The sequence below is a fragment of the Opisthorchis viverrini genome (assembly GCF_000715545.1).
Source record: "Opisthorchis viverrini unplaced genomic scaffold opera_v5_3, whole genome shotgun sequence".
Taxonomy (NCBI): Eukaryota; Metazoa; Platyhelminthes; class Trematoda; order Opisthorchiida; family Opisthorchiidae; genus Opisthorchis; species Opisthorchis viverrini.
Window position 1 is genome coordinate 808178 of NW_008751659.1, and position 14381 is coordinate 822558.

At 45.5% G+C, this 14381-nt stretch overlaps 1 protein-coding gene across 1 annotated transcript; it reads left to right on the forward strand.

Annotated features, from left to right (window-relative positions):
• Positions 1–6420: 6420 nt before the first annotated feature.
• Positions 6421–14286, forward strand: T265_12510 (hypothetical protein; the record flags this gene model as incomplete). The annotated part of the gene is made up of 6 exons (XM_009164146.1): positions 6421–7001; positions 7835–7931; positions 9654–9765; positions 11369–11489; positions 11755–11827; positions 14146–14286. The coding sequence occupies 6 exons, from the start codon at positions 6421–6423 to the stop codon at positions 14269–14271; spliced, it is 1110 nt and encodes a 369-aa protein (XP_009162410.1).
• Positions 14287–14381: the final 95 nt, after the last annotated feature.

Sequence of the window (14381 nt, forward strand, 5' to 3'; positions counted from 1 at the left end):
AGGGGGTATCGCATCACTCTTAGATTTTTCGGTGCTGTACAGTAAGTTCGCCAAGGATGGGACTCTTAAAAGTAGCCAACCAAAGTTCTATAAGCAGGGTGAGTGACTGTCCGAAGAAGGTTGTTCTACGCACCAATTTTCGGAAATGAGAAAAAGTATTGTTCAATGAAAGTGCTCTCCCATGAACTTGGCGTGTATCGTTTGAGTGGTCATTGAAAAATCCTCCCAGAAAATCTTGTTCAACTAAGGTGTAAGGAATTATTGTGTCCCCTTGAAGGCCACGACAGTCTAGAGGAAAGAGTTTAGGCATCTCTAGGCGCGTTCCACAGCCAATGGATTCAAAACCAGTAACCATGTTCGTAGCAGCTTGCTGGATATGCTCCATGAAAGTTGCGTATTTATTGCGTCCTTGTTGGGGTGTTTAAGAAGTAGCCTACATGTACCCCGTTAAGTATATAGCGGAGGGATGTAGGGCATATCATCTGGAGAGGGACAAACGTCTTCCGGGCCAATCATTCATGGTCGAGTTCAAAGGAGACTTTTGAAGAGAGCCAGATACACAAATCATTTCGGTATCTATCCTCCTGATGGCTTGTCTCGCTTTGCACGACAAAGGCGGCCACCGAGGCTTCGCCGGGAGGCCACTCGCAGAAAGGTGCCTATCTAGTGCTTTTCGGCGTCAGAATCCATTAGAAAGACAAAGGTGTTGAAACTTAAAAATTACTGGTTGACCATGAAACATAAGCATGAAAGTGAAAGCCAATCTGAGGACTACTCAACGTGGACAGCAAAAGAGGGTTGTCGTATGATGGGATACTGAGAACCTCCAATGACAATCTTGAGGAAATTCAACGGGGACCGTTACAGAAGAAGAGTAGGTTAAGCTAAATTTCACTCAGAATGTCTTGCTTGTTAGAATGGTCTCATTCTGGCATAGCATTTCAACTTGAAACCTTTAGGACTATTTTCTGAGCAGTGCAATGTGGGTGACGCGACTAAATGCATTTTGGCAATCAACAAATTTGGCGCCATCATAGATCCTTCGTCTTTGGCTTGGGTTAAGATCTTCATGAATACGAGCATCTTTGCCACGCAAAAACGTTCTAATAGGCATCCCTGTTGCGCCGGGCATATTAAGCTGTTTTATATAGAAAGGTGCTCTAAACTGGCCCATTTTAAGATGTACTTCGCAGCTTTGCACATTTGATAACTAGGCAAGGGGTCCTGTCTTACAGTATTTACACAACACGCACGTACTATAGAGGAAGACTGCATATATTGTTTCGGAACGGATATAGAGGAGACAAAATTCTTGTATCCAAGGTTTGATAGCCTTTTTTGTTTTTAATGATTTTATGGAGCTAATCAACTCATTCAGTCAAACATCGCAGTACAATTTTATGTGACTTGGAAGAACTTTGATTAAATTCAGGAATAAGTATAACACTTAGAGAATCCTTACAAAATTTCGAGACCTGCATAGAAACTCATATTCGTCTCGAACGTTCGTCGGCTGATGGTTCGTTAGCGGTAGGCTACGGGGGCCATTGAGGTTTGTTCAGTAAATCTGTGCCAGAGGCAGTGAAGCGGTGGTGAATCGTTTACACATTAATGTTTCTCCGCAAACTTAGAAGAATTTTTATTTTACCAACTGATACTTCCTGACTTGCAAGTTTTTTCACTGTGCCTGGTTGGAGACACTACAGGATATGGCTGCCAACCGATGTCAGTGGCGTTCTTGTTGTCAGTTTCTGTCCAGATTGCCTGAGTGAATGTCTGGAGGTGTAGGCACCTCGGAATGATTGTGTTAAGCTAGCACTAAGTCCCTCCCCCATCCACCTTTATTCTTTTCTTTACAATAAGGCTTTCAAATAAGTCATGGCTGTACGGCAGTGAAGCATTGGTGTTGAGCACTGATGTCATGCTGTTGTTGATGATTGATGATGATGATGATTGCCGTTTTCATTCGATGGTGTTAAGGCGATTACGAACCAATGTATTATTTATTCAGAATTGAAGCCCCGTTTCCTCAATCACCCTTTTGGCTATTATATTAAGGCTCCACAACCGTTTGAACGCGTCAGCATCGATTTTAAAGGCCCACTTCCATCCACTTCCCACGACAAATACCTTTTAACGATGATCGACAAGTACTCCCGTTTCTTATTCGCCTTTGTGTGTACTGTGTCCTCATCCATCGTGGTCAAGCTTTTTAGTCAGTTGTCTCTGTTCGGATTGCCCTCATAAGTCCATTCTGACCGTGGTGGCACTTTCATGTCAGGCAAAGTACAAAAGTTTCTTCACAACGGGGGTGTGGCAACCAGTCAAAATACCCTATACAATCCACGCGGTAACGGACAAGTTGAATGGCTTAATGGTACTCTTTCGAAGTCTATAACTCTGGTATTGGAGACCCAACAACGGGACGTTACCGATTGGGAATGCGTGTTTCTAGATGCGTTGCACTCTGTTCACCCCTTATTATGCACCGCTACTAACACAACACCATACGGAAGATTTTTTAACTTCCGTTGGAGGTCAACGTATGGCACCCCTCTTCCTTCTTGGTTATCGATTCCAGGCCCCATTCTGTTAAAAAGGATGACACGTTCTTCCAAATACGATCCGTTAGTGGAGGTGGTGGAACTTATTAATTGAAACCAGCAGTGTGTCTGCGTTCGTTTCCCGAACGGAAAAGGAGAAACTGTTTCCCTTATATATCTGGCACCCAAAGCACAAAATATCTTCGTTGTCTGTTTAACTGAATCAATCGAAGGTTTGGCTGCTTCTCAAGACGAGACTCAATCACACTCGATTGATCCACTTAGAGGCGAAACGGCACCACTAGAACAACTCAGGGAAATTCCAGAGAATGTTCTGCAGTATATCACTGGCAAACAACGTGTTAGACCATATAATCTTCGGAATCGCGAAGCCTGCTCTATATTTTGCTGATAATAACCCTACCAGCGGAGAAGAATGTTATATACGAATGTGTTAAACTGTTTACTTACTATTCATTGAACCAACTGTGCTTTTGAATGTTTCAGCTGATGTACTGAAATTGTTAGAGGATTTAAGCCTATCACTTGGCAGTCTTCATTCTCTATTTCTGACTCAATCATTCGACCATGCCGTACTGCGTACACGCCCGACAGCTCGCTTCTCTTTACGTCCTCGCAAATTAGAAAGAAACACGTCAATCCACTATCTTCGAAGAACTACCATAGCCTAACATTATCGATCTAAGCTAGCCCGACATTTCTCCACAGTAAACCGATACTGTGGTGGCAGTGAGCATGTGGATGAAGCGCGGCAGAATGTTAAAGGAGCTATGTTGGCGGCGTTTAGTGCCATCTGTTCGACTTCTCTGATTCGACCACAAGACCATTGGATGTCGTCGAGATCGCTAGCCGTGATTGGTGCAGGGAAATCCCTACCAGCTGGCAACGGATACGACGGCGCACCCAACTCTATCAAATGTCAAGTAGTGAAGAGTGTAAGGAAAGACCGAGAGCTCTGGTGGACATTGAAAGCTCGGGAGATGGAGAAGACTCTTGCTGCGGCAGTAAGCTGCGACTTATATTAACTGATACGATCAATTGGCCCTGAGAAATCGACGGTCAGCGAAACTATACGAGAAAGATGGCTCATTAATTCATTCGCAAAAACGTCGACTGGAAAGATGGGCCTCCTGGCCTCCTGCAACAGCCTGTAGAGATAATGCACACGGGCTAAGGGAATATAAACCTTGATCGCCCTTCGGAAGAACAAATAAAGTACGAAATATCCGTACTGAAATCCGAGAAGGCACCAGGACCGGGCGGTCTGTATCCAGTTTCCTTTAAGGAACGTGGATCATCTCAGGTGACCCATCTGACAAGGCTTATTGGTGCCATATGGAACAAATAAAAAGAACCTGCAGAATGGGGCGTGTCAACAGCTATTACTATCTTTAAAAAGGGTACGCGGACGCTGTGTGAAAACCGCCATGGCATCAGCCTGTTAGCTGTGGCATCCAATGTTGTCTCTGGCTTTATCCTTCGAAGGTTGACCGAACACAGGGAGAGACAGATCCGTGAAAACCAAGCTCAGTTCCGTCCAGCTATCCGTCCCCTATCTAGGCTTGGGTGACCTGGCAGTATCCCAGCCCTCGTGCTGGACAACACACCTCGCGGTAGTGCAAACAATATTAAATAATCTGAATAATTCCGCCTCATGGCTTGGCATGCGCTTCACACCTGCAAAGTGTGAAGTGCTACTGAAAGACTGGGTGACCTCGAACCCTAGCCTCATGCTTGTGGCTGAACCGATTGAGGTAGTAGGCAAATTTGCTTACCTGCGCGACGGTATCATTCCCGGTGGTCTCGCGAAAGATGACATTTCTATCCGGATTGGGAAGACCAGAGCAGCTTTCTTGAACCTGCGTCACCTGTGGTGTGGACATGACATCAGTTGTCCGTCGAGGATCGAGTTTACAATGCTGCGGTGCACTTTATGGATCAGAAACCTGGCCGTTGCGCGCCGAGGACGTCAAAAGACTAACTGTTTGATGATCGGTTTCTTCGGGGCATTGCCCGAGTCTGGTGGGGGGGGGGCAATGCTGAAGTAAGTCGAATGGTATTCGGAAGAAATAACTCGATAGATGAACTGACCACATTGCACGGGTTGCGCTGGCTTGGCCACATGGTGCGGATGCTAGTCGACCGGCTTCCTCGAAGGGTTCTTTTCGCACAACCACGTGAAGGGTGGAGATGAGCCAGAGGCGGTCAAACAATGACTTTGCAGCGAAGTGTGAAAGCCACTACCAGCAAACTCAGCTGCGCTGGTCATCGCCGTCTTCCTGGATGGGAACTCGAGACGGGTCATATCAATGGTTGGAGACATTGCCAGACATACCACTCGCGCCCTCAATGGCGCTTGTGCATCTAAGCTATTCCGTTCAGTGCACAGTTCCTTCCCCAACCCTCCACTAAACAGTCCACTGGCAGCGCTGTATGTACGCACCAATCCATCAGCTCCTGCCTCCAATGTGCAGCTATCTACCCCCCCTACAAATCTTCGGCGAACGAAACCGTGGCAGCTAAAACCACTGTGCGACAAGTGCGCGGTTCTTGCAGCTGCAGCGGAAGCCGATAATGATGATGATGCATATCCAAGAGCATCATTTTTGTACTTTGTGGGTGCAAAGTGCGTACCAAAGGACTTTGGCTACTTCACACGAAATGCCTGCGCCTTCTTCCGCTTTTCGAAGACGAGAAAAATTTCGTCTGCACATTCCAGATCAACGAGGTTTTCGTCACTGGCTATTCGAACAGCGGGATTTTGAAGACCTTCCAGCGTTTGTCTCATGATTTCATCGGTCACGAATTGAATTGGGAATGGAGAGGTTGGTCACCTGTGACGGACATCGCTGTGTGCTGAAGCTTTTGGAGATCTCTCAGTATACTCTCACATGTCCAGAAGTTTGAGAATGCAAAGAACTTATTATTTCACGAACTGCTGGGCAAGCGTGTTAAGGACGACAGACCCCTGCCAAACGCTTTTATGTATGGCGGAGTGTGAAGATTTAGTCAAATCAACTCCTACCAGGCCGGATTCCCGTGTCAGTGCTTCGCGAGCCACCACACGCCGATGAAGCACAGGTGACTCCAAGAGGGTCGGAACCATGGGTGAAGCTGATCGGGTGAAGCTATCCTCTTGAGATTGCCTCACTGACTACGGTCCTCTTCTTTGAAAACGGTCACCCCAAACCGACTCCCCACAGTTGTCTGTGACAGCCCAGATTGAGGCCAATAGACGAGAAAAGCTCTGACTGAGGACCTCACCTCCATCCTTTAACAATGTTGGTGGATGGTCTTTCGGACCTGGATTTCTGGGGCGCTTGAGAGAACATATGCAATCGTAAATGTTCCGGGTTTCAGGTTACCTCGTATCCACGTTAGAAATAGCCACCCACGACACATTTCTGCATGAGTTGACGGTGAATGTACGACTAATTATCAATAGTCAGTGAAACTGCGAGTTGGTAAGAAGATAGACTGCAGCCGATTAACCTGGATGTTTGGAGTGGTAGGAATATCTTCTCAGGTAAATAACACGGCGATCTTAAGGATAAACTTGAGGAGTCTGAAGTCGCTCATCCAGTATTTTGTGGCATGATCGGGTTGCGGAAAACATGGGGTTAAATGTGATACACTGCCTACCAAGTAGAGTACATGTACGACATAGCGTGCGCACCGAGCGTCCAGAATTCTCAAGCAGCTTATATCGTTTGCAGTTGACCCGAGATCGGTTAACTTTACACGTTCCTACAAAACCACAGTAGAAAACACTCCTAATCAGGGGCACTTTGGTTATTCTCTTTGGTGTCTTCTTTTTGATAATTTTCACGATTTTCCCTCGTTTTCAGTTTTTGGAATGGTCAGTTCAACCGAAGTGTGTATCTCCGAGGAGGAAGCTGCATTGTATGATCGGCAGCTACGCCTGTGGGGTGTCGAGGCCCAAAATCGACTGAAGCGGTCACGGATTCTTCTGTTAGGCATGACGCCTCTTGCTGCTGAGTTAGCAAAAAATCTAGTCCTTGTGGGCATTCAGAGTCTCACAGTTGTAGATGATGTTTTAGCTACAGAAGAGGATGTTTCGTGCAACTTTCTGATTCCATGTGAAGCTGTTGGAAAACCGGTAATTGCTCCCATTCCCGCTGATTATTCTCTGAAGCGTTCCACTGCTGCACTACCACGCATTCAAGCCCTTAACTCAATGGTTCGTGTATCAGCGCTCTCAGCTGGCTGCAATAACCCAATACAAGAAGGTCACACCTATGATGTCGTAATCCTCACATCCAGTTGTCTGGAGAGCGATATTTCAAACTGGATTGCCCTAAAGAACAACCTACGCAAAAGTACTGGTCAAGTGCCTGGAGCCCATATTGTACTTGCTTCCACAATGGCTTTTTTCGGCGTCGCTTTTCTGGACCTCGGCTACCATGAATTCATGGCGTAGGTTGAGTTCATGTGGAATTTTGGCAATTAAAATAGCTCTTCGACGTGGCGAACTAAAAGTTAATGTAATTACCTTTCCAAGCGCTCTCAACGTTTACGAGGTATTGATTCTTGCTGTTCCACTGTTTCATTCGATCACTCAGCTATTTTTAGATGACATGGTTTACGTTCTCACCGCATGGATTGCTGTGAAAGTTGGACATCAACCGTTTATTTCAAAGGGAATTAACCAAGTAGTTAGTTTCTGGTATGTTCCCACAGCTAATGCGCGTCTGTACATTAAGCTTGGCTTATACACCGGGAAATCACTGAGAGTGTTGTGTTTTCATTCTTTCGCTCGGTCAGTTTTTCCGTGGTTTCTGCATTACGAATGACTTTCCTCGTATTTTGGCATCAATGTTGACGTCTGTCCGTCCTTAGGACGGTTCTTTCCACAACTGGAGGAGTTTAAGGGCATTTCAAGCGTTCTTCTATTTAGCACTGGTGTTTCCCCTAATGCAGCTGTCGTCTTACCTCTGCATTTAATGAGTGTTTATCGAAGGAGTTAACTCCACTTCATGACGCTTAAACACTTGGTGGATGTAATACTGTACCCCTCATGTAGACATATTCAAGCCTCTCTCCTTTGACTCAAGCTATTTTTAACTGGGTTGTTTGGGGTTTTGTCTGCGGTAACAAAGTATTCATGGTAACCGTACCTGGAAAAGTGACGATCGCCTCACGTTTTTGGTAACAGTATCCTTCTGCGTTCAAACATACTGTTGATGTTGTTGTCTCACAAGGTGTTTGCGGTTATAAGCTACTCCATCACGTCGATTTTCTGATTTTAGAGAGGAAGTGCTACCAAAGAAACGTCCTGCTCCCTCCGCGACTGGGGTGAAGAAATCTCAAGCCGCTTCTGGAACTGAGTCTACTTTCGTTAAGAAAGTGAGTGTTTTTTGGCCTTACTAATTCCCTATTAATGAGAAGGGGGAAATCCAAGACTTCACGAATTGTGGGATTCAAATCGCACATATTTCACTCGCGAACGAAGAACGTCAGCCGGCTAAAAATCGTTCCGTTGTGGCACCCTTTCGATGCCTAGCTGACATGCCAACGGAAGGAATCACAAGAGCTGGAATACTGCCTAGACAGTAGCAATCAAGATACTAATGTTGGGCTCGAACCAGGGACGTCAGCCGGTAAAAATCGTTCCGTTGTGGCACCCTTTCGATGCCTAGCTGACATGCCAACGGAAGGAATCACGAGAGCTGGAATACTGCCTAGACAGTAGCAATCAAGATACTAATGTTGGGCTCGAACCAGGGACATACTGTTCCGTAAGCTGACGCCTTGACCACTGTGCTATCTGGAGCAGCCGGCCAACAACCCTGCTGCCTATAGATGAACGGTTTGCAGCATATGTCCATTATAACTTAATGCGCAATGATTTACGGTTTCTTAGCAGATGCGTCACAAGAGAAACTGATCGGCAAATTCTTCCCCCGGTGTTTCGTTAGCTTGACACTTGGTTTGTCGTACAGTATTCCGTATCGTTCAAAACGTCACTGTATTGATGTTACGGATCATTATCTCGTCCTCACGCTTAGGATAACTGACACTTTTCGGTGCACCTGACTGTATCTTCCCTCTCCTGTTCATCGTTTCTTACGGCAGCATAACTCACCTGCACTTAGCAATGCACTCGGCTCTATGCTGGCCTTCTGTGTCGACCTTTGCTCTGAGTTCAGTGTTCTTGGCAGAAGAAGGTGTTCTGGATGCCAACTAATCATACCCCCATGGGGAAAATGTGGTGAAATACGGCTCATTTTGGGCTATCAATACTACCCTGTCGTTTGTATGAAACACTTGGTCGGCCGAGTCGGCGGTAATTGATCACGTGCTTTCAGCCTCTTACGAACGGGTCATTATTAGTTTAGTGGGTGCAGACTGTCCATCCAAAAAGCTTGCTATAGTCCCCACCTGTCCGTTCACCGACAGGCTTTGTGTGGCTGGCTCTTTCACTAAAACTACATGATTGCCTTCCCTAAACTGTGATCAAAGCGGTATCTGGTACTTTACGATCTGTTTTGTTATAAGGGTCTAGCATATCTTTTACAAGTGTCCTTTGATCTACCGGCTGTGAGAACACTGCTGCTCGACTTTCCCCTTGATGGCCGATGATTAGTTCAGATAAGCCTAAAGCCCAAGGATAGTGCGGTTACCAAGGGTAATTTTTAGCCAATAACCAAGAATTGCCGTGTGGATCTGATTCACCACCCACCTGAGGGTGGTTGCTGGTCACCCATTTCTGTTGGCCAAATGAGGACCAGTTGCCTCGCGGTTTCGGGACCCGGTCATAACTCTCTTGGCCATTGGCGTGACAATAACGTATCCATTACAAGAGTGGGTGAGTGGCGGATTAACAAGCTGATTATTCACGAGCAGCAAATTTATTAATTGGTTCATGTAATATCTGTACTCCTGCAATTCCGTTTGTTTCCGGGCGCAGCGGTACACCTATAACCCGGGCTTTACACACATGCATTCACCTGTTACCACCACACCAATGACCCTGTGAGTTGAACAGTGCTGTCATTTTACCGAAGCGACGTCGAATACATCTACTCGAACTTCCTGATCTTTTTTTATCCCTTTGCCTCATACAAGGTCGCACGGTACTCCGATTTACAAGACTGTCTAGATATGACGTGGAGCAGCACGGGTACATGCCCATCTCTCAGTCCGAAATCCATGCCCAAAGGATTTCTCCTTTTGGAAGGTAAGTTGTTGCTGGTTACACTGAGAACTTCAGCCGAAAACTGACGGACACATTTTCTCATTGATACTACTATTATTTGATATCATCTTGGAAATCGAAGTAACCCTTACAAGACTCTATTCCGTAATTTTTTCGTCCCAGCATTTTTGTGAGATGTTTCGATAAAATCCTTCGGATGATCTGACGAACCCTAAAGATTTTGTAGGACTATGGAGGTGCCCCGATGACAAATTAAGGTATTCAAAAGGATGTTTCATTTTCTGTCCTGAAACACGAAGTATCGCGCATCCCTCAGGACGTCTTTACTTGACATCTACTGGTCTTTAGACTCTTACTTAGACACTAAGTTTACCATTGGGTCAGCCCCATTGTCATGTTTAGGGAAGCGGAGCTGGAGCATCAGTGCCACTGGTCATGTTATCCTCGTTACTCGTTATCACTGAATTCAACTCTGATTGCAATAGATACCTCCAGTTAACTCTAGCTTTCTGTTGCCTTTCTTAAGAATGTCCTGATTTGATGTTGCTACCCTTAAGTTTTTCATGCGTCAGCCTGCAATCAATTTAGGATATCGTGTAGAGCAGGAACGTTTATTACACAAATGTGGATTATAGTGGAAAGAAGGACCCATGATCAGAGACCCTCCGTGAAAGCGATGTAATGCAATACAAAACCATACACAAGTAATTGGAGTCTATATGATTTAGGAAAGAAAGAGACTAGCAGAATCCGGCTGTTCTTGGAAAAGGATGAAAAGGCAGCAGTTCCACAATCTACAATAGTAACTTGATCTGTGAGCAAGGACGTGTCGTTCGATTGAGGACTATTGGCAGAAGGAGCAGGCTCCGGCGAACATTCTTCTTGGTAGTGATTATCGAATGAATCAAGAGACACTACTTCCTGGCGGTGAAAGTGTTTGCATGTTGTCGGTCGGTGAAGAAATACTGATGAGGCTAGCAATTTTGTCTTGAATAGAATCGGGAATAAGCAAGTAAAAAAAAGGAGTTCCACCCGAAAACATGAGAGGTAACATAACCAATAGTTGTTCAACTGCAACACTCTCGATGTATAGCTGTCATAGCACCTTAAGGAAGCACGGGGTCTGAGATGCCGCCAGGCCGCCCAAGCCTAGATAGGCGCAGTAGAGATGTCGGGGTTGGGTTCCAACAGCGGAGATTCCAGACACTAAGTTCGCACCTTAACCACTGAGCTGTCTTGAGCCCGGTAATATGAGTGATTTTCGGTTGGCTTATTTGGATGGGCGAAAACGATGACCAGGTAAGTCGCTTGTCGTATCCCAGCAACCACCATATTTCTGGTCTATAGTCTGAGTGCTCGGCAACACCGAAATTGAAGTACTGTTCAACGAATCCAAAAAACTGCAAATGTGAATGGTTGTAGTCAGTGTGGACCCGGTTTGAACACGGGGATGTCAGTGGATACCAACTACTGTGGTATAGAGTTTGGTTTGATTTGTTGGCCGACGGTTAACTATCGGCTAAATGGCAATACCTTTTGATGTGTAGTCTTTATGCAGGTAATCATTACTTGCCCATCCATCACCTTGCAGTTACCCAGTCTCTCTGTTTTCCTCGGTTCACAGTCCTTCGTCGATGCACGATTGCAGATCTTCCTCTTAATGTCGAATTTCTGAAATCGGTATGGACTTCAGTTTCAGCGACACTCGGAGTTGATTCAGGGTTTTTATCCGACGAAGAGTTTGCGTAAGTGACCCTTTTTTTTTAGCTAACACAGTGTCTTTGTTGTATGTGACCCATTTCACTTTTACGCGTTTTTTTTCAGCCGGCTTTGTTAGCCGAATTTGTAATCGGCTGCGTGATTTACAGAATTCACGTTCACATCACTCATCTCAACAGTTCACACCCTTTTGGTGTGAACTCATCAGCATAATTGTCCCAGGACATATTCTGAACGAATACACTGCTTTCCGGGCGCTATTCCATGATCCTTTCTTATTTTTCATCGCAGTTGCTGTTGTGGTGCACCGTCGCCCTCCGTTAATGCAGTACTCGGTGGCGTAGTGGCGCAGGAGATTGTTCGGGTACGTTAGTTAGTTAGGAATGTTTTTGTGAATTTTCTCGCACACCGTTCCTTACAAAACGAGACTTTCGCACACAGCCATTGCTACAGTCCTGGATCCACTGATCCTTTTCTTCTTAATTAGAACCTAACATGTCCGTTGAAGCCATTCAGTGTTTAATCACAGTAGCGACTTCTCATAGGGATGTTATCCTTTCTGACTAGGTTACCTAAATTTTGTAGACAATCAGATGCTTAAATTTCACATTGGGTTGTTATTCTGCCCGTGTGATAAATTTATTTGAAAGCTGTCCATGGATTGCATGCTGCGAAGGTGTTGGCCTCAGACCAATTAGGTGTGTGAGGATTTCTTAAATATCATGTTGACTGGGACCCGTCATCCACCTTGGAACGAATTCAGTACACGAGGTAACAGGTCGCTCGCGCTGCCATACAACTTCCAAACGTGTGGCGGTCTTGTGATTCGTCACTCCAACTCCCTGGTTGGGGTTGTCGATCTCCCGCTCATTAAACAAACACCACTGAAATTTTGCTACTATGCTTTCAAATTCCAAATCTCGTTCTGAGATGTGGGGCTAACTGGGCATGGTTTTCTCTCATCTGTCCTCCTCACCCAAAGGCCACTGTCCGACTCCGCCGTTGAATTTTATATCCTCGAAGAGTTCATTGTCAATAACTCTGAGTGGCTAGCTTTCTCATTCCATGCGGACGCAACTGTGATTTTTGCGGTTACCAAGTTTTTGTCCAAATTCGTTTCCTCTCTAATCCGAATTTCTGAATTTGACAGTGACTGACCGCGGGCCCTAGATCTTTTCTTAACCGCCCATACCTCACCGTATTCAATTGATCCCATACCCCATAAGCATTCCGGACCCCCTGTGTTATTAACCGTCAGCGTTTACTTTCCATCCCCTCTCACACAGTCTCCGGTTCTTGGTTCTACTTGTCTGTTGACCGAATTGGCACGCAACTGTTCTGAACCTGTCACTGCTATTGCTTCATCTCTCGAGCATCCTAATGATGCAATGTTCCAATTTGTACTCCATTTTTCTAAATCCGACAAACACTTATCCTGGAAGCGATTTACTTATTCATGCCCTCGAGCTGTCAGAAGAAAAAACCGGATGTATAAACGTTATCATTACTCCATTTCATCTCTTTCGGGTTCTGTCATCGATGCCGTTCCAGTACTACTATCATCGGGAAGGCTGCGTGTCTTCTGCTCGTAATCCCGCTCAGCTGTCCAATACGCCAACTGGGAATCTTGAAAATCAGCTGCTGGTGGTTTCCATTTTCTCTGCTGCACTTTTATTTCGGACTCCAGTGGAGATCTGAACGCGCTTCACCTCAAATCCTACCCTTTGCGTCTTCCAGCTCGCACCCAAACTACAATCCATCACCCACCGTCTCAGCTACAGCTGTTCGTCAGTGCATACATTTAACATCCGTACGAATGGTATCCCCCCGTTCCGCTCCGTATGTATTGCAGCGTTCGCTCTGACCACATCTCGTCCTTTCTTTTTTGTGTACTCCCATCTACGGAAGATTTCTTATATACCCCCACCTATTCCGTTGCGTTGATGTTTACCCGGCTCAGCCATCTTCAGCCCTCGATTTTGTTTAAATTTGTGGAATCATTTTCGTTTATCCAATTACTACAGCCTCTTGAGTAACCATCAATACGGATTCACGCGCCATCGCCACACTGTCCCCCATTCGGTGAAACCGGTTTTGTGTCTAGATGTCTCGAAGCCTTTTAATCGGCTATGGGACGATGACCAAACCGCCGAAGTCGCATCCTGATTGGAAAATTTTTGAAAACAGCCCGATTAAGACACGACCTGACGATGTTTCTGCGGTGACTTGGTCAACGCAGCTGTTCTTCAAGTTTCGGTCCGTTTCTCTACATTGTTCTTCCTGTTAACCAACGACCCTTTTCTGGTTACCTTGATCTTGTAGGTGAGGTAATTGCCCACATTTTCTACCCATTCTTTTAAAAAGACCTGCTCTCTGCTGGCGCCAACAGTATACTGAGAGCCAATCGCATAAATATTCACGTTTGCGACTCATTGAAGACAGCTGGATTCGATCCTACCGAATCCACACTTTCCCTTCACAGGCCCTTGTAAATATCCACCCATCCATTTTCGCCATTTTGGGATTTCCGTTCCACTGTAGAATTGTTGTCATTCAAGGTGTTACTTATTCTGTGTACTATGAATATAGCCTGTTAGCCGTTTTATTGCTACTACGGTAAATCCTGCAAGTTCTCCTTTACTATTGAATACTCACACATGTTTTCCGTTCCGTTAACTGCAGGCAATAACCGGAAAAGGTGCTCCCTACGGCAATTGGTATTTCTTTAACGGATTGCAGTGCTCTATGACGGTCGAATGGTTACCGAAAGAGGATATTTGTCCTGCACCAACCACAAATTCTGTATAAATAGATATATTCGTAACCCATTTCACATCAGATGTGTTCTTGTCTTTGAAAAAGGGGTGAAACCTCGTCGGAAGACAAGGGCGTACAACTTACAGTAAGAAATCTTTACT